This window comes from Phocoena phocoena, chromosome 15 (assembly GCF_963924675.1).
Source record: "Phocoena phocoena chromosome 15, mPhoPho1.1, whole genome shotgun sequence".
Classification (NCBI taxonomy): Eukaryota; Metazoa; Chordata; class Mammalia; order Artiodactyla; family Phocoenidae; genus Phocoena; species Phocoena phocoena.
The window spans coordinates 27869628-27890650 of record NC_089233.1 but is presented as its reverse complement, the minus strand read 5'-3'; the positions used below and the strand labels follow the sequence as shown (position 1 = coordinate 27890650).

The 21023-nt window shown below is 47.4% G+C and overlaps 1 protein-coding gene across 1 annotated transcript in view; it reads left to right on the top strand.

Moving 5' to 3' along the window:
• SNX29 (sorting nexin 29) overlaps positions 1-21023 on the top strand; it is a 524651-nt gene that overhangs the window by 436907 nt on the left and 66721 nt on the right. The window contains exon 18 of the mRNA XM_065892522.1: positions 1266-1406. Coding sequence (XP_065748594.1) covers positions 1266-1406 — 141 coding nt within the window. The remainder of the gene's footprint in view (positions 1-1265; positions 1407-21023) is intronic.

Sequence of the window (21023 nt, the reverse complement as noted above, 5' to 3'; positions counted from 1 at the left end):
TGCATGATGTCTGCATTTGGGGATACAGGGTGGTTTTTATGTAGAGGCAGAATTTATCATTCATATTAGAGATGCCTACTTTTATGGTTAAAGAGATTTTAAGATGTGTATTGACATTCGCTGATTGCAGATTACAATAGCTATTTATCATCAGAGACTTCACTCTCTGGGTTATTCTTTTTTTTTTTTTTTTTTTTTGAGGTACGTGGGCCTCTCACTGTTGCGGCCTCTCCCGTTGCGGAGCACAGGCTCCAGACGCACAGGCCCAGCGGCCATGGCTCACGGGCCCAGCCGCTCCTCAGCATGTGGGATCTTCCCGGACTGGGGCACGAACCTGTGTCCCCTGCATCGGCAGGCGGACTCTCAACCACTGTGCCACCAGGGAAGCCCTCTCTGGGTTATTCTTAACTCACGTAATTTTTAAAAAATGCATTGATCTCTCTCTCAGTTCTCTGTTTTGCCTTGAGACGTAGCTGCTCTGTGTCCCTGGAAGGTGTGAGGGCCTGTAAAAAAAAGCAGGTGAAATAGCCCTTACATTTTATATCCCTAGAATGTTCTCTTGAGAGTCACATCTTGATTATAATAAAGAAGTTTCATGCCCCAAGTATGTTCATCCATCTTGATGTGACCTTCCATCCAGTTGGACTGATCTCAGTTCTGGCTCCCTCCCTCCCTCCCTCCCTCCTTCCTTCCTTCCTTCCCTCCTTCCCTCCCTCCCTCCCTCCCTCTTTTCTTCCTTCCTTCCCTCCTTCCTTCCCTCCCGAGATTGATCCCGCCCCCTCTGAGTGCTAGTCTGTGTGATCCCCAGCACAGTTGCATGGCTTCTATGTCTGACTGTTCTCTGCACCACCTTGGGAGGAGGTGCTGTTAGCTCCATTTTACAGAAGAGGAAACACATGGCCAGCGAGGATGAATGGTCTCTCCCCCGCAATCCGTCACCATTACAATATGCATGTGACAAAAGTATGAAAAATGTGTCTCTAAGATTCATTGGGCTGCTGATTTCTGCTGATACTGGGAAACTGATGTTCATGAATATGCAGCCTGCCTGATGGAGTCATTCTCTCGTGTACCCATTGGTACACTCAGTACACTGAGTCCCTCCTCCGTGCCGGCGCTGGGCCTCCAGTGACACGGGAGGTGGGGTGTGGCCCTGCTCTTGCAGAGCTGGTTTTCCTGGGGGGAGCGTTGCCAGAATCCCACCCCTTTGTAATGAGAGCTTTAAGAGACATTTACATTTTCTTGCTCTTTCCTTTTCTCGAAAGGTCTACATCCGGATAAAAGACAATGAGTGGAACGTCTATCGGCGGTACACGGAGTTCAGGAGTTTGCACCACAAGTTACAGAACAAGTACCCTCAAGTGAGGGCCTACAACTTCCCACCCAAAAAGGCCATTGGAAACAAGGTAGGTACCATCACTGCCCGGGGCCAGGCAACTCTCCATCTGGTGCCTCTGTCTTCTTCTTCCATTGGTGATTTAAACGTATGTGCTCCTTTATTTAACTCAAAAAGTTGGCTAATATGAGAAAAAATAGGAATGAAGAAAAGAGTCACCCATCATTCCGCCCACCTAAAGACAATCACATTATGTTTCGTCTATGTCCGTCCTCTCATTTCTCTAAGGCAGGGGCTGTTCTGTTAAAAGGCCAGAGAGTAGATATTTTGGCCTTACGCACCGTACCATTTCAGCCAAAAATACCCAGCTCTGCCATCGTGGCAGCGGCTGCAGACAGCATGGATGCACAGGGGCGCGTCTGTGTGCCAGTAAAACTTTACTTTTAAGAAGAGGTGGCAGCTGGACCTGGCCTGTGGGGCATAGTTTGCCACCTCCTATTCTGGACCAAAAAAAAAAAATGTTTTCTAGTTTTTATCCATGGTTGTCATGATATTTATTTGGACTTAAGAATATGGAGTTATTTCCCAGCGGGGCTTTCTCAGAGGAGCTCCTTTTATTATTACTGCCTCATGAAGTTTAGTCATTGATAATGACCTAATTTGTTTCTATGTATTCTCCAAGTACCCTGGAGAAAGGAGGCGCTTGCCCCGCGCATGCTTGCTGGTCGATTAGCGTTCATTCATTCATCCATCCAGCCGGCATTTATTGAGCGCACCAGTTAAGTGTCACAGTGCAAGGGGCACCGAAGATGACAGCCGAGCCGGGCGTCAGGCCTCATTGTGTTGTTTGCCTCAGCCGGTCAGCATCGTTCTGTCCTCCATCACGTCTGCAGCCGTTCTCCATCATGGCTGTGCTTTGGATCACTAGGGAAGCTTTAAAAACTCTGAGACCTGGCCACCCCCCAGCCCCATCCTGAGTTCATTGGTCTGGAGTGAGGCCTGGGCACTGAGGGATTTAAAAGCTCTCCAGGTGGCTCCTGGAGGCAGCCAAGCTGGAGAACCCCTGGCTTCCTGTCGAGTAGGGAGTAGAGACATTTCATCAATTGCAGTGTATTAACTAGCTTGGCAGGGGCAGTCGAATCAGATGAGGTAACGTGGACCCTTCTCAGGGCCTCGGAGGAAACGGGCCTTGGATAGGAGGCATTCCTCTCCTCCTGTGGTTCTCAGAGTGTGGCTCCTGGTCAGCAGCGTGGGCCTCACCTGGAGCTTGTTAGCAATACAGATTCTCAGGCTCCATCCTGCACCTGCTGGAATACAGGCTCTGGGGCTGGGGCCCAGCAGGGTGGGTTAACAAGCTCTCTGGGTGGTGCTGAAGCACAGGAAGTGTGGGGACCAAGTGCCATCACATTGACAAAGCTTGTGCAGATTCCATTAGCCATGAATTTCCTAGTTTGTCTCTGGAGGAGGCGCCTTGCCTAGGATTTCCTACAGTCTTTATCATAGAAAACCCAGAGCAAGAGTTTCCATAACCCACTCCCCACACTTGGGAATTCCAGAGAGAAAACTGTTATTGACCGTTACGTTTATATCTTCAGAGATTTCTGTGTTTAAACCAGATTAGAAACCTGATCACATCAGGGTGTGCTGGAACATAATTTAAACAGTTATAAAGCAGGTTTATCTCAGGCCCAGAATAAACCTGTTGTTCTTTTTTTTTTTCCTCTGTTGAAGAAAAGTAGAGTTGAGCCCATAAAAACGGAAGACTTAGAAATTCTATACTTGTTCATAGCAAGGAGTACAATAATTCTTAATGAAAAGAGGTGGGGGGACTATATACTGATTTAATCTAATGACTTGCAGGCTCATACAAATCTTGGGACCCATCCAGAATGTCTTAGAATGTCACAGAACAAAATTCTACATAACCAGCATATTATCCCTGTAAGATGTTCTCATTTGCAGAGAGCATTACACACGGAAGCAGCCCTTCCACGATACCTGCAGGGAATGCGGTATTGCTGAGGGAATTATACAAGGCTGAACTTGGGACATGTCTGTCTTTCACTGTGTTTTCACTTCCTATGGCTGCTGTAACAAATTCCCACACATTTAGTGGTCTAAAACAGTTCAGGTTTATTATCTAAAACTAGTCTCTCTGGGCTCCGATTAAGGCGCGGGCAGGGCTGCGCTCCTTCTGGAGGCTCCAGAGGAGTCTTGCCTTTTACAACTTCTAGAGGCCCTTGGCTTGTGGCCCCCTTTGTCTTCAAAGCCACAATCACATCACTCTGGTCTCTGCTTCTGTCTAGATAGTAGTCACATCTCCTCTGACTCCTCTTCCTCTAATAAGGACCTTTGTGACCACAGTGCCCTCCCAGCCCCCTGCCCCCGATAATCTATGATCATCTCCTACCTCAAGTTCTGCAAAGTCCCTTTTGCCATGTAAGGTAAGATGCTCTCAGGCTCTGGGATTAGGATGTGGACACCTTTGGGACCCACACTTGCTGAATGATTTCTCTGCAGCCCAAAGGGATGCCCTCCCCATTCCATCTCTCCTCAAGCCTTATAGTTAGGCAACACTTACTAAGACAAGGCAAAGTTGCCAAGAACAACACCAGTCTTAAGTATGTTGGTGTTCGAGGCTCAGGTTTAGTGAGATGAAGCGTAGGCCTGAGGGATAGGAGGGGCTTTCCGGAGTTCCGTGACTTAGAAAGAGTGTGAAGCAGTCCTGTCTCTGCTGTGCCAGGAGCAGGGACCGCGAGGGAGTTTCCCCTCTGAGGTGGGTCACCTGCAGCCCTGCCCCCCGTCCTCCCGTCCCTGTCAATCCGGAACTGACCTACAGCAGCAGTGAAATCTGTATCAATGGGGCACCCGGGACAACCCTATCTGCAAATAAATGAGCTTGGCATTAAGGTACCATCTTGGTGGGTCTGGCGCAGTGATGACCGGCTCGTACACATGCACTGGCTGGTTCTTAACTAGGTCTTTGGTCCTGCCCCGCATGGTCAGGGGTGGATCTGACAGTTTCCTCTCTTACTCAGGAATCTGACAGCTCAGAGCTGTCCTGGGGTCTCAGCCTCTTTTCTCGTCTGTGCTACCCTTTAGCTTTTAATTGGCTGGTCAGGGTCCGACTGTAGTTTGATTCCCTCCACTCGCCCACACCCCGTCCCCCACCAGAGTACACTTTGGCTGATGCCAGGACAGATCTCAGGATCTGTCTGATTTCCAAGGGCAGAATGAGTCAGGATTCAGGACTTGAGTGCCCAAGAGAGGCCAACGACGAACTCTTCTTTAGAGACCAAGCTTGAGCGGCCACAGCTGGGTCTGATTGCTCAGTGTACCTGCTTTGATACCCTGAGGGCAAACTTTCTAGAGAGCTTTGATTCTAAATTGACCCAGAAAGATGTACTACATCAAAATCTTTTCTTTGATTGGATCACTTCACCAGTGAAGCGCTTGCCCACTTGAACCATTAAGACACGTTGACACAGCATCCTTGGGTGGATTGAGTTCCATGTACCTTGTTGCTCTAAGTCTTGGACCCGTTAAATGATTGACTTTAGAATCCACAGTCTTGGACGGTATTCAAGGACATATTAAACATAGTGTAGCCTTTTAAAATTCACCAGATGAGTATCTTTCTAGCCTGAATTTCTAGATATTTCCCCAGCTTTAGAAGTAAAATGTGATCTTAACCCCAGTTTGAACTTTTAAAAAATGGATTAAATTTACACATTTTATAGTTTCTGGATGCGAAATTTGTCTTCGCCAAATCATTTCTTTTACCTCCATATGCCACGTATGTGTTTAGTTATAAATGGGCAGGGTGCCCAGAGCACTTGCTAAAGATATTTCCATTCTTGCCCTGCCTACAGTCCCTTTCCCTCACTGTAGCCAGAGTGAGGTTTGTATAACGTCAGTCAGATTGTATCACTGTTGATTAAAACCCACCAGCGGCACCAGTTAAATTCAGGACTCTTTGCTGTGGCCTGTGAGGTGTCCCCCAATAGGTGCCCCACTTCCTCCCCTACCTTATCTCGTGCCCCCCTCCTCTCCCTCTACAGACCCAGCCACTCTGACCTCCTAAGACTTCCATGGGATTCTCTGGCCTTTGCACCTGCTGTTCCCTCTGCCTGGAACAGCTTTTCCCCATCTCTGCATGGACAGCTCCTCCAACTTGTGAGGTCTCAGCTTAATTCCACTCCTCAGCACCTTTGTCAATGCCACTCTCTAGCCCATTACTCTGTTTTCATTTTCTCCCAGCCTCTCCTGGCACGTACCATGAGTGGAAATGATTTCTTTGTGTACTTGAGTAGCGTCCATCTCTCTGCCCTGGAATGGAACCTCAGGAAACAGGGCCTGGGTCTGTTTCTGTTCACTGCTCTCTCCAGCTCCTAGTATAGAATCTGACACACCAGAGACACTCGTGGCCTGAATGATTGAATAAATGAACAGAAATTAAATGGAAGTTTCCCTTTTATTTTCTTCTTTACTTCACTGGGTCTTGGCACAAATTTTTTAAAAATCTGAATTCCAAAAGTGAGTGGAATAACTTTCAGGGTATCTTTGGAGGTTGTTCCCACTCCACTTTTGGCTGAATATTTCTTGCAGAATGAGCAAGAGCCTGGCAAGCCTTTGCAGACAGGAGAGCAGGCTGCCTAGCAACCTGAGGATGTGGACTGGAGCTCGCTGTCCAGAAGGATTTCGCTGGCATGAGGGCTTAGGTGGAGGATGTGTTTTTGATGTTGCTACTAAAAGTCTACATTATTGCTCAGTGAGCAAATGAGAATTGAGGGACTGTCGTTCCTTCCTAGGACAATGGAGTCGGTCTCTGGAAGTTCATTTGGCACTAAGGCAAGGCAGATCGCTTTCCCCTGGGCCGCAGATAATTCAACTTGTTGGAGAAATTATGCATTAAAATTCTCATTAAAAACACATACGCCAGTGTGCGGTGGAGGAACCGAGGGGCACTCGCAGAGCTGTGGAAAGCGCCTTTGCAGCTCCCGAGAGGCATAGATTGCAATGCAGCCCCAGGGATGATGGCAGGACCCCAGCCAGCAATGGCAATGAGCAGGCATCTGGAGGAATGCGGGGGCAGATGAATTCTTCCACTTGGCAAACATGTTACAAGTGCAGGGGTGTTCTGCTAGGTGTGGGGAGTCGAAGATGCTTTAAAGTATGGTCTCTGCCTTCACAAACTTCAGGTTCTTGTAGGGAGAAAAACTAGTGAATCCTGTGGGCTGGCGGAGGGTTCCAGTGGAGAAGAGCAAGGAGGGGGAAGCAGAGCTGCTTGCTGCAGGAGGGAAAATGCTTGAAGGGCCAGCAGGAGTCCCGGTGCTGAATCTCACATGAGGGAGCAGGTGGGGACGCAGGCAGTTCAGGGGACGTCCTTCCCGTCCTTGTGCCCATTTCCTCCGTGCATCTGCATTAGGCTCCTATGGCTGCCTTAACGAATACCACAGACCTGGTGGCTTAGAGCAACACACATGTACTGTCTTGTAGTTCAGTGAGACCTAGTCTGACACAGGTCTCACTGGGCTAAAGTCAAGGTGTTGGCCAGGTCCTTCCTTCTGGGGGCTCCAGGAAGAATCTGTTTCCTGGCCTTTTTGCAGGTTCTAGAGGCTTCCTGCATTCCTTGGCTTGTGGCCCCTTCTGCCGTCTTCCACGCTGCATCTCTCTGACCATTCTTCCGTAGTCACATCTTCCACATCTTCAACCTTTCCTGACCACAGCAGGGAAAGGTTCTCCACTTTTGAGATTAGATGTGGTCCAGCCAGATAACCCAGGATCATCTCCCCATCTCAAGGTCCCTAGTCACACCTTGCAAAGTCTCTTTTGCCATGTAAGATAATGTAGTCACAGGTCCTGGAGATTAGGGTGAGAACATCTCTGGGGGAGGCATTATTTTGCCTACGTCGTGCCTCTTTCCTTGCCTGGAGTAAAAGAACATTACTAGTACCTCACTTTACAACTGGGGAAATGGAGACACAGAGAGGTAAAGTGACTTGTCCAAGGTCATCTCGCTCGGCAGTGTCAAGGCTGATGTGTGTGCCCAGGCAGACAGTCTGCAGAGCCCTAAGCCTTCACCCTCTCACCACAGATCTGCTGCAGAGGACCCTGGAGGGTGGGTGAGTAGGTTATTTAGCCATTGCCCGGTTGGTAGATATTTACGTTGATTCCATAATTCAGTTTCTTAACCTCGTTGGTGTAGAAATCCGGGAGCAGGTGACACCGGGGCCCCCGGTTGCCTCTCCCTTCTGCTGAACCATCCAGGCCTCACTTAGGGACCATTTTTAGAACCACCTACCCTCACTTAGGGACTATTTTTAGAGCCAGGAGCTGCTGCCTTCATAGTTGACCCTAAGTGTATGGAGAGTCAGTCATTCATTCCTTTGTGTATGTATTCATTCTGCAGGACTTTGCCAACCCTGAGAGTTAAAAAAAAAAAGATTCTTGCTGGTTCACTAGCTGTGTGGCCTTGGGCAAGTTATCTGACCTCTCTGTGCCACACTTTCCCTTCTGTGTAACAGGGATGGTCATGGCACTTCCCTCCTAGTGATGTTATGAGGATTTAAGGTGGTAACGTTTCTAAAGTGCTCACAACTGTGCTTGCGTGTGATAAGTACTACGTATGGGTTTGTTAAAGGGGCATATGGTCTGGTTGTGAGATGGAGCAAGCAGACACATAAGTGCGTCCATACCATAGAGGATGCTGGGACTCTGAGCCTGAGCAGTGGACGAGCCTGACATAGGTGGTCCGTCCAGAACCTCCACACCGTGTGTTTCTGTGTACAGTAATGCCAGCCATCCTGTGCCCGGCTTGTCATATATACTGGAGGCTCTGTATTCATTTTCTCATCATGCAGTTGTTGCTAAGCCCTGTAGAAAAATGTCTTCTAGGTGAGGAAACCGGGCTTGGATGCTGTAAACACACCGCCCAAGGTCCTGTGGCTCCTATTAGGGATTGAGTCAGACTCATTCTAATGGCACTGTGCCTCCTGGTCCGGAAGCCTCTAAACCCACACCCAAATCCAGGAGCTGGTACTGCAGGAAGTCACTGTTACCAGAGGTTTCTCTGTGGAGATACAACATCTCACGGGATTCTGCCAGAAGCAGCCTCATGTGGAAGAAGATCCGGAAGACAGTGCAGGTACCGGCACCCAACTGGAATGGAGACACAAGGAGCTCAGACACCATCCCCTGAAGCTGAAGTTTTTCCAAGAGAAGTTTAGGAGAGAAAAGAAACTCCAGCCGAATGAAGCCGTAAACGCAAGGTTGTTTCTTATTTGACACTCTGCCAACCACTGTGTAAATAGTCCCAGTACTTAATGTATTAAACAAGAAGAAAAAAGAAATTGGGCTCATTATACATCACACATTTGTGTTTCTCTTTAATACAGTAAAGGCCTCTTAAGATATGTTCCAGGAGAGCAGTTGCCGAAGTCATCTTGCCAGAAAAATTGTCTCAGGAGAGAGACAGGGCTGAGCCCTAGACCTGGACTATGTATAAGTGTACATATGCAGATATGGATATATATTTAATGAGTGGGGAGTTCTTGGGAGGGCTTTTCTATAACATCAAATTAAAATCCAATTTTAAAAATCAAGGTCAGGGCTTCCCTAGCAGCGCAGTGGTTAAGAATCTGCCTGCCAATGCACGGGACACGGGTTCGAACCCTGGTCTGGGAAGATCCCACATGCCGCGGAGCAACTAATCCCCTGCGCCACAACTACTGAGCCTGCACTCTAGAGCCCGCGAGCCACAACTACTGAGCCCACATGACACAACTACTGAAGCCCACACGCCTAGAGCCCATGCTCTGCAACAAAGACAAGACACCGCAATGAGACGCCCGCACAACTGCAACAAAGAGTAGCCCCCACTCGCCACAACTAGAGAAAGCCTGCGCGCAACAACAAAGACCCAATGCAGCCAAAAATAAATAAATAAAATTAATGTATTTTAAACAAAATCAAGGTCATTTTATAAACGAATAATCCAGAGCCAGAAGTTAGAGGTGTATTTGCTGCTCTGGTCCCATCCCCTGTGTTTTCTGCATGTAGCATATGGAGAGTTTGATTCCAAGAGAATCATCTTGGCAGTCTCAGGTCACAGACCTTGCAGGTCCCACCTCCTCCAGGAAGCCTTACCTGAACTCAGAGTGTTAGCTGTCCTTCCTCTGGGTTCCTTTCCCATGCTGCCTCTGGGCTGCCTGATGCACAGCCCTCTCCCCCACCCCCCACCCCCATTAGCCATGGAATTAGGGAGCAGAAACCAGGCCTGGTGAGTCTTTGTCTTCTCAACATCTCTACCTGAGAACTCTAAGGGTTCTTGTCAGAAAGGCCCTTAAAATAAAACAAATAAATGGAAGCTTTGTTAATTTCCAGATAAACATTCTTTCACTCTTTCATTTCACAAGTCTTTATTGCGTATCTATGGTACACCAAGTCTTATGGCTCCTGAGATGAATGAGATGTGTTTCTTGCCCTCAGGGAGCTCACAGTTTCGTAGGGCAATTGGTAGAACACCCCATCCCCAGTAAGTGCTATGGGGAAGGTTAAATCCAGGGTTTTGTGGGCGCCAAGGGGAGAGTATATCATCTAGGATGCTTTTCCCTGCAAGTGATAAAAACCAAAATCAAACTATTTTTAGTTTAAAAAGAGGTATCATTGGCTTCTGTAACTGAGAAGTTGAGGTCTGACTTCAGGAATGGCTGGATTCGGGAGCTCAGTGACATCATCAGAGGTCAGTATTTTGGCCAGTCATTTTCTCTTTTGCTGTCTTGCTTCTTATCTGTCTGCCTATCTGTTTCTCCTGCTTCTTATCTGTCTGCCTATCTGTTTCTCTCTCCATCTGCTTTTTTTCTGAGTTGGCTGCATTTTCAGGCAGGCTCCCCTCTCATGGCAAAGATAGTCACACACCTCTAGGCTTTCTCTCTATCACCTTAGCAGCTCAGGCAGAAAGAGTAAATCTCTTTTCAGTGTTCTGGTCTCAGCACTGATGCTCATTGGCCCAGTGAGTGCCACTGGGGACTCACTGAGTCCTGTGCCTATTCCAGGGTCAATAATAATGACTGTGATTGGCCAGGTCATGTGCTCAGCCTTGAGTCAAGGGGTGGAATCAATCCCATCCCAACCCCATGATCTGAGAGTGGGAAAAGGTTGATCTCCCAGGGGAAGATTATAGCACTGCCACCAGGAGAAAAGGGCATGGGTAGTGTGTGTAGGCAAAACAGCAAGGGGGGGACCAGCCTGGGGGAGAAGGGAAAGAGGGAGATCAGAGACGTTGCAGAACAGAGCCTTGAAGGATGAGCCTTGAAGGATGAGCAGGATCCAGCTGTTGAGTGAGATGGGGAATTCCAGGCAAAGGAAACGGCACTTTGGAAGGTGGAGTTCGCGGAGCAGCTTGACTTCTCAGGCTTCTTGGGAAGCAGTGTGGAGGATGAATAGCAGGAGACACTGGCCCAGAGAACTGCACAGAGGTCTACAGACTTATTGAGAGGAGCATCATGCATTCACTCATTCATTCAACAGCTCTTTCTTGAGCACCTACTATGTGCCAGCCACTGAGGCCAAACAGTTAAGAGCCCTGCTTGCATAGGGCTTAACAATTTGGGAGGTGGGGAGAAGGGGATGAAGAGGGAAGACAGATGATGTACACTTAAACAAACATACAGATAATTTCTGATGATCTCTGAATAACGTACTCAGTAGAAGAGATTTAACACTAGAACTGTCCTGGAACGGTTACCCAGGTCATAGGAGATATTAAGTTATGAACTGAACAGTATGGAATTTCTTTGGCCTGCAACTAAAAAACAAACAAAGAAATAAAATTTTTTGCCCACTGCTGCCAACCACAGTAAAATTACTCAGCTCCCTTTAAAAGACAAGGGTAAAAATAGAGAGCTAGTACGTTTTCGGCTAGCAATGGACTATCATTTGGGCTTGACCTTCTGCTGCTTGATGTTCAAAGCAGCTCAGTGCACTGGGTAATGGATCCATAGTTTGTTTTAGACAGGTGCATACATCTTTGGGGGAAGCTAGAAAAATGAGCCAGCCAGGCGGCCCTGGCATTCTGCTTAATCCTCATTTCCGCCTTTTATCCTCTCCCCTCGTCCTCTGTTTATTCCGCCCTCTTACAGTGGGGAATCCCCGCGGAAAGTGCAGACTGGAGTTTCACACAGGCATTCTTCAAACTAGAGCATCAAATAAGGAATGGTTTTGCTGTCTGGGGCCTTTCCCTCAGTAATACCATTAGTGTTCAGGCAGGTCTGGAGAGCTGTAAATCATGTCTTTCACCATTGCTTCGGGGACTGTTGCAGATGCCTCAAATGCATTGATTTTGGAAATAATTGGGCATAACTGTTTTCCCGTTTCCCTTAGATTAGGCGTCACTGCTGTGCACCAGATGACCAATGGTGTGCCAGTAAAGCCGGTAACCAAGCAGGGCAAAAGATGGCTACATCTTTTCAGATTCTCAAACAAAGTGGGAAATTATTGCCTCCCAGCGATCCCCCAAATCTGTGTTTAGTCCGTGGCACTGGTCAGCACCATGGAGAGTTCCACCGTGGTTGTCATTTGTCTGATGATTTCCCTCTCTGGATGGGTATGTGAATCATTGGGTTTAAACAGATTCAGATGCTCAGATCACACTTCAGACCTACTGAATTAGAATCTCTACGGGTGAAGCCCTAGAATCTGTATTTTTGAAAAATCCTTGGAAAGTGCTGACACAGCTGGTCTGCAGATCAGTGATGGGGGTGCCACTGGCCAGAGGCCCAGGAATAGGAAATAAGTTGCTCGAGGTAACATGATGACGTATTCAGAGAGCCATTTCCCCTCTGTGGCTTCAGCAGGCTCACTTATTCTCAACCTTGTGTTTCTGTGCCAGGGTTTCCAGCCAATATCTGGCTTGAGATTAACGATATCAAATAGGACCTCAAAGGATGGTTTCAAATTCTGTGTCATATCTACTGTTTCTAAATATCTTGCCACTCAAAGTGTGTTTTTTGCACCATCGACATCACCTCACCTGGGAGCCTGTTAAAAATGTGGAAACCCATCCCCCCCTCCCAGGTCCAGTTGACTCAGAATCTACATGTTTAACAGGCTTGCCAGGTGAACTGATACAAACCAAAGTTCGAGAAGCAGTGTTCCGGGGATTTTGCTGTTCACTGTATGACCTGGATGCTTCCAGCAGGGCTCTTCACCACTCCTTCCTTTTCCCCTCCAGGGGGAAGATTTCTGCTCATGCTGTCAGGTGGGCAGGCTCTGAGCCACACCTGTCAGCGGGCAGAGTCACCGTGTGTTAAGCTGGTGCATCAGGTTGTACCTGTGTCCAGCCCCAGCCTCCCAGGTTGAAACAGGAAGCTCCCTAGAAGCAGGCCGGCTCAGTCCCTTGCTGCTTTTCCTTCTTCTTATGTGATATTCATTCGTATGCATTAGGTAGTTGTGTTTAAGTCAGTAGGGAAAGACGTGGTCCCTGCCCTTGTGAAACTTTTAGTTTAGCAGAGGCAGACATTAACAAACAAACCTATAAAGAGAGATACTTTCAAGTGCTTTTAATGAGCTTTTATGTAGGAACAGTGCAGAGAGCTATAACAGAGAAGATCTGATTTAGTCAAGGGGTCCGGGTAGGAACATTTAAAGTGAAATAAAGGGGGCCGTGTAGCAGTTAGCTAGGAAATAACCCAGAAAGCCCACTCCAGGCAGAGGCAGCGGCAAACGCAGGCCTGCAGGCAGCTCTGTCCTGGGGACTGGGTCAGAGTCTCTTCTCTTCTAAGCTCATTTGGCTTTTTCCTCTCTTTGGGTTGGACAGATTTTAGTTCTTGGTGAAAACTTAGGGTCTCTGTTGTCTCCAGGCTCAGGACTGCTTGACCCGGGGTGAAAACGTGTTCCATATAGACATGCAAGGTTTGCAACCAAGGCCTCAAGCTCGAAATCAAGTCCGACTCAGCCTTTGGGCCTTTATCTCCCTTGGGGTGGTGGGAGTGAGAGGAACTTGGGTCTCTGGGGTGATGGAGGAGAGCATGGGTCTGGGGTCCCCTGAGTTTGGACTTGAGTCTGAACCCTGATATACTGGCGTAAACCAGCACGTCACCTCGCTGTGCCTTGGTGTCCTCAAGTACTTCCCTTCTGAGGTTGCTGCCAGGGTTAAGGGAGGTAACGGGACAGGCTTAGAACACGCCTGGCCCACAGTGAGCTCAGAAACTGCTGGTGGTGGTTGGTACTAGGCCGTCTCCTGGGTCCCCTGGCCACACTGCCCTCTTAATGCCATTCCCCTATACCCACCCCCCACAGTGGGCAGGGCACCGTTCCCAGCCCCATTTTACAGAGGGGAAACCGGCTCAGAGTGGCCTGCTCGAGGGCTCAGCCTGATTTAGCCCAGGAGTTCCTATCCTAGTGTCTGAGGATACAATCCAGGTGGTCAGTGAACAAGGATCACACTCCATTTTCACCACTGTCTCACTGACATGTGAACTTAGGCCACAAGCTGTACCGGTGGTTGTGGCATCTGTGACTCTGTCCCCAGTAGAAATCAGTTACGTGGATTTCCCTGTCATGTGCTGCAGATGGCTCACCGTCCTAAAGCTCGTTAGCACTTCGCAGGCAGTGATTAGACCTGCCATTAGATCTTGTTATCAATGCCCCAGCTGAGAAACACTTGCACTGGTTTTTCGCAGTTGTGATAGCTGTGCTTAAAATATAAAAGCCGAGCTTTTCTGTCTAATCCTATGTATCTTGTTTCGGGAATTTAAAAACACATTTCTGACAAAGGGACGGTGGGCTTCACCAAGGCCATAGAGAGAGCCCTGCCAGCGCCCCTCCCTCGCGTCCCCAGGGCCCTGGCGGAGGGCTACCACCCACCTCTGCTGTTTCCAGCTGCCTTGCTCTTTCCAGGCTCTTCTCCCTATTCCTTCCCCTCCAAGTTCCTTTTTTGTACAAGCAGGTGCTGGATAAATAATTAATAGGGTGGGAAAACTTGTTGGAAATAGTACAGCTCATGTTTATTTTTAAGCAGCTGAGATATAGAGCTCTGGTCTAGGTGGGGAAAACATCTTTGGCTAAAAAGAGGTGCTGTGAGGTTGATGAGGGCTGCTGTGAGCAGAAGGCAGAGGATTTTTGGATAAGCCTGGGCGCTGGGAGGCTTGAGGGATTGGGTGGGAAGCCCAGGGAAGGAGAGTTCTGTGACCTGAACAGTGAGTGGAGGATGTCAGGGGAGAGCCACAGTTTCAATGAGGACCTGAGCAAAAACCCTCCCAGACTGGCAAAGGCGTGAGAGGAATTTGATTTACGTGATTGAAGAGAGCAGGAATGGATTGCAGCTTCAGACATAGCTGGTCCAGGGCTCATAGGATCCCATCAGAACCTTGTCTCTCCCTCCCCCTTTCCCTCCTTCCCTCCCTCCTGTGCTTTCTCTGTGCTGGCTTCGTTCTCAGACAAGCTTTCTCCAAGATGGACTCTCTGGCAGTTCTAGGCTTATATCACCCCAACAGCAACCCCAGAAGAAAGAGTTTCTTTTCTGGTAGTTCCAGCAGAAATCCTGGAATTAGGCTTCATTTATCTGCCTGGATGTTGTGCTCTTTCTTTTTTTTTTTTTTTAACAGCTTTAATCTACTTTTTTATCTACAGATTTGCCTATTCTGGAAATGTTATATAAATGGAGTCATATACGATGTGGTCTTTTGTGACTTCACAGAAGCATGTTTTCAGGGTTCATCTGTGTTGTGATATGTATCAGCACTTCATTCCTTTTATTGCCAAGTACTGTTCCATTGTATGGATACAGCACATTGTGTTTATCCATGCATCAGTTCATAGGCATTTGGGTTTCCACTTTTGGGCTATGATGAATAATTCTGCTATGGACCGTCGCGTCTAAGTGTTTGTGTGGGCATATGTTTTCCTTTCTCTTTCGTTTCATTCTTTTGTTTCATTTCATTCCACCTAGGAGTGGAATTGCTGGGTCATATGGTGCGTCTTTGTTACACATTTTGAAGAACTGTCTGTTTTCCAGAATGGCTGCACCATTTTATATTCCCATCAGCAACATATGAGGGTTCTAATTCCTCCACATTCTTACCAGCACTTATTATTATCTTTTTTTTTTTTTTTTTTTAGCACCACCCTAGTGGGTGTGAAGTAGTGTCACCTTGTGGTTTCAATTTGTGTTTCCCTAATGACTAATGATATTGATCATCTTTTCATGTCCTTATATATATCTTCTTTGGAGAAATATCTCTTCACATCCTTTGCATTTTAAAATTAGGTTACTTGTCTTTTTATTGTTGAGTTGCAATAGTTCTTTGTGTTTTAGATACAAGTCCCTTATCAGATAGATGATTTACAAATATTTTCTTTCATCCTGAGTTGTCTTTTCACTTTCTTGATGATATCCTTTGCAACACAGAAGTTCTTAATATTGATGAAATCCAATGTACTTATTCTTTCTTTTGTTCCTTATGCTTTTTGTTGTCATATGTAAGAAAGCTTTGCCTAACCCCACAAAAATGTATTCCTGATTTCTTCTAACAGTTTTATAGTTTTAGTGCTTTCATTTAGTTTTGTGATTTGTTTGGAGGTAATTCCTGTGTCTGGTGTAAAGAAGAGAGGTCTAACTTCTTTCTTTTGCATGTGGATATCCAGTTGTCCCAGCACCATTTGTTGAAAATATAGTTCTTTCCCCCATTAAGTTGTCTTGTCATCCTTGTGGAAAATCAGCTGACTCTAAATGTGAGAGCTTATTTCTGGACTTTCAGTTCTTTTCCATTGATCTAAATATCTGTCCTCATGGGAGTACCACACTGTCTTGATTACTGAAGTTTTTGTAGTAAGTTTTGGAATTGGGAAATGAGTCCTCCAGCTTTGTTCTTTTTTTCAAGACAGTTTGACTCTTCTGGGTCCCTTAAATTTCCATATGAATTTTAGGATAAGCTTGTCAGTTCTGTAAAAAAGGCACCTGGGATTTTGATAAGGGATTATGTTGAACCTGTAGATAAATGTGAGGACTATTGTCATCTTTATAATATTACGTCTTCCTTTTTATGAACATGAGATGTTTTTTATTTATTTAGGTCTTCTTTGATTTCATTCAACAATGTTTTGTAGTTGTTGGAATACAAGTTTTGTACTTCTTTCGTTTCTGTGCCCATCCTTGAGCCAATCTCTGTGTCCAGAGGGAATATTGCAGTAGCTGGACCTGTCTCATGTGCCTGCTTCTGCAGCTGGAGTGGGGAGGGCAGCCCTTCCCCAACTACGTGAACTGAAAGTGAGAAACAGGAGATCTTTGAAAGGGTTATTATAGTCCTCTAAACAGAGGCGTGGAGGGGATGATTGCTGGGCAGGCAAAAATAAGAAAGAAGAAAAATTGGCTGTTATAAATTCTTACAATCACAGCCTCAGTGAAGGCATCTAAAGGGATACAGAGGCAATGGAGCCAGGATTTCAAAGGCCATTGTCCACTAGATTACCCCTGAAAAGAAGAGATGAAAGGAAATCACTGACACCTCTAGCATCTTAGGGTACAGAAGGGATTGTTTTTGGAATCTGACGTTCAGCAAAGACCTAAGACATCAAGGCTTCATCAAGGGCTTAAGACAAGGCCAGTTTAAGAGGATAGTAACAAAGAATTAGCTGGGGAGGTGGGATCTCCTGCCTGGAAAACTTATACTAACCACACCTCCCTCCCAACCAACCCACCAAATCTAGTTGAAACCTGCTCATTCTTTGATCCCTTTCCTGGGGCTTGTCAACACAACACACTATCTTCCTTCTAATTATCACTCAATTTTGCATTCATTTCTCTGACTAGAGCGTGAAGACCATGTCTTTTGTGCTTATCAGTCACTGGGGATAATTATCATACTGAACCCATAGGTTATTGTGAAAAGTAAATGGTCCAACAAAGAACATAGTAATGATGGTAACAGGTCGCCCCGACTGAGTGCTTGCTTTGTGCCAGGCACTGCAACTACTACTCTTATCCCTCTTTCAGAGATTATAAAACGGAAGTAACTTTTCCAAGGCCACAGATCTAGGGAGCAGTAGAGCTGGGCTTCAAACCCAGGTGGTCAGACCCCCCATCTCAGGTTCTTCACCACCAATTCGAAGCACTAACACAGGGCCTGGCACAGAGCTAGCCCTCAATACGGGTCGGCTGCTGTGTGTAGTCAGAGAAGGAGAATCTTTACTACTGTGCAGAGTTCCTGATATTTGTGCCCTGGCCCCATTGTCCCAGGGCTGGACCCTCAGTGACCAGGGTAGCAAGGAGCCCTCTACCTCATCCCTTTCTCCACATGTATTAGTTGGGGCAGAGCCAGCTGCTGTGGCAAATTTAAACCCCAGACTCAGTTTGTTCCTTGTTGACGTTATTGTCCCACGTTTGTGGTCAGAAATGGCTTGTGCCTGGGCCCAAGTTCTTTCCATCCTGAGCCTTCATTATGCCCTGGGGCAGGACTCAGCAAACTTCTGCTGTAAAGAGCTTTGACAGTAAATATTTTCGCCTTTGTAGGCCCGATGGTCTGAGCAGCAACTACTCAGTCCTGTTGTTGTAGCATGAAAGCAGCTACAGACAGTGCAGAAACAAACCGGTGGACTGTGTTCCAATAAACTTTATCCACAGAAACAGGCAGTGGGCCCGATTTGGCCCGTGAGCTCTACTTTGCCGACCCTTAGGGCCTTGGAACACTTCACCAGGGGTAGAGAAGGGAGGAGAGAGTGTGAAAAAGACACAACCACTTGTGCCTCGGCCCAAGAGTGGAGCATTGCTTCTCCTTACATTTGATTGGCAGGAGCTGGTCCCTCGGCCTCACGTAGATGCAAAAGGGGCTGGGGAGCGGAGCCTCTGTCTGGGTCACTGCTTTCCAGAAACAAGTCTCCCTCTCGGAGGAGGAGCATGCATTTGGGGGTCAGCCAGCTGGAGCCTCTACCCCAGGGGGAGGCACCTCCCCATGCTGCAGCGAGTAAACCGGGAATGTCATGGGCCCCCAGTTTGAGATACATTTGCCTCTTTATTAAGTCGACAGGCCAGGGTTGGACTTCTGGTTCCCATTGTTCAGTGGATGTTTGACCTTGGACAGGTTCTTCACCTCAGTGCCTCCATTTCCCCATCTGTCAAACGGGTCTAATAATAGTGCCCACCACCCAGGATGTGAGGATTAAACAAGGTAATATATGAAAACTGTTTACCTTTGAGCCTGGCACAGAGCTGTCAGTCCATGGCAGCTGTCGTTTTCACCGCCATCACCATCTGCAATTCTCTAAGCAGACACCAGGGGAGCTGCCACCCAAGACACTTCCAGGAACCCTTCAGGAACCTCCTTTGAAGACTCCTGAACTCCATGAGATCAGAAGGCCCTTTGATTCTCGGGGACTCTGAGTCTAGGAGTCTGGGTTAAATCTTGGCTGCCAGGCAGGTCTGTGCTTCAGTGGCCCCATCTGTGCAGTGGGGTTGGCAACAGCTCTTCTGCCGTCAGCACGTCAGCTGAGGCTGGAGGGGAGAAGGGCGGAGCACGTTTTGAAGGAGCGTTGAAGAGAAAGAGGAGGAGGGCAAAGTAATGGCCCCCAGGTCACTGCAGCACCCCCTGCAGAGAGAGGTGGGAGAGACACCAGCCCTGAGCCGCCACCTCCCAGTACCGGTAGGGACCACTTCTGTTCACCGCCCGTTGGCCAGAACTGGTCCTGGGACCCCGCCTCACTGCAGAGGTTACTGAGAAATGGAACAGAGCATATAGATTTTTTGTGAGCACCAACTTCCTATGTTGTAGTCTTAGTCACCACTGGATCTCAGCCCCTGGCACAGTGCCTGGCACGTCGTGTTGGTTGAATAAATGCATGATGACAGCACCCACTCTCATTTTACAGCTAAAGATGCTAAGACCTCGAGTTGGGACATGTCTTGACATGTGGCTCCTTATTTGACTCTGACTTTATTTTTACTTTGCTTCGGAGAGGAAAACTCCAGAGGCCTTGTCCAGGGTAAATCAAGTTCCCAAGTAAAACTTTAAAATAATCCCTTTATCCTCCCAACTTCATCTTATCCATTTGGTTTTATGATATTGTGATATAATAAGAAACACACATTTGCTGTTTGTCCCTGGTTCCTGGCAGAGAGCTCATAAAACCCTTGCAATCTCCTGAGTGATAGGGGTGAAAGGAGCATCTTTTGGTACAATATTTGGTCTGACACAAGAGCTTCTAAGACCCTTAGAAATCCCGGAGTGATAAGAGTGGGTTTTTTGTATGCTAATGAAATGACTAGTGGCTGGAGCCCCAGATAGCTTCAGGATGGGGTCTGGTCCCCGGAAGGACGGCATGATTAGAAGGTTGGAACCTTTAGCCTCTGGGTAGGGAGAAGAGCTGGAGTTTGAGTTATCACCAGTGGCCAATCATTTAATCAGTCACTGCTGTGTAATGGAATCTCCATAAAAATCCTAATTTCTGACGTTTGGAGAGCTTCTGAGTTGGTGAACACATGGAGGTGCTGGGTGGGAGGTACACCCAGAGAGGGCATGGAAGCCCCATTTCCCCCCCGCCCAGTACCTTGCCCTATGCATCTGATCCATTTGGCTGTTCTTGAGTTGTATCCTTCATAATAAACCAGTAATAGTATGTAAGCTGTTTTCCTGAGTTCTCTGATCCATTCTAGCAAATTATCGAACCTGACAAGGGGGTCGTGGGAACCACTGATTTATAACCAGTTGGTTAGATGTCCCAGTGGCTCAGGCTTGCACTTGGCCTCCGAAGTGAGGTCAGTCTCATGGGGCTGAGCCCTTAGCTTGTGAGATCTGATGCTAATTTCAGGTAGTTAGTGTCAGAATTAAGTCGAATCGTTGGATACCCAGTTGGTATCCAGAAAGTTTGAGAATTGGTTGTTGGTGTGAAAAAAAACCTCCACATGTGTGGTGTCAGAAGCACTGATGCCAGTAGATAAGTAGATAAAACAGTGGAGGTTTGTGTTCAACTCAGATGGCCTGAGCAGTAGGGCCCTGCCTTCTACCTCCTCATACCTCCAGCGTCCACCGTGGCACCAGGCACACAGTAGAGGCTCAGTAAAAGTTTTGGAAATGGATGGATTTTTTTTTTTTTAGATTTTTTTTGATGTGGACCATTTTTAAAGTCTTTATTGAATTTGTGACAATACTGCTTCTGTTTTATGTTTTGGTTTTTTTGGCCGTGAGGCATGTAGGATCTTAGCTCCCCGACCAGGGATGGAACCCGCGCCCCCTGCATTGGAAGGTGAAGTCTCAACCACTGCACCACCAGGGAAGTCCCTGGATGGATTTTTTGTAAACTTCCCCTGTGTAAACAAAGGAACAGCGTGGAACAGCAGAGTCGCTGGGCCTGGAAGTTGTCTGGACCTGGGTTAAAATTCTAGCTCTGACCATTCTAGCGTGACCATGGACAAGTTAATTCATCTCTGTGAGTCTCAGTGCCCTTACCTGTAAAATGGAGAGACCACCACCTCCCTGAGAAATGTGTTTGGAGAGTTAAGAAAGATTCTGTATTCTGAATGTCTAGCCCCAGGTGGGTGTGCTGGGTGTTCAGTCTCTAGGAGTACAAGAGCAAGGGTAGAAGTCCCGAGGAGCGGGCCGTCGTGTATAGTCCCAGCCCTGCTCTGGAGGGTGGGCTGGGCCTCACCCTTTCCCAGGTGTCTGGGTTGTTTCTGTAGAAAGATGCTGGGCCCTTG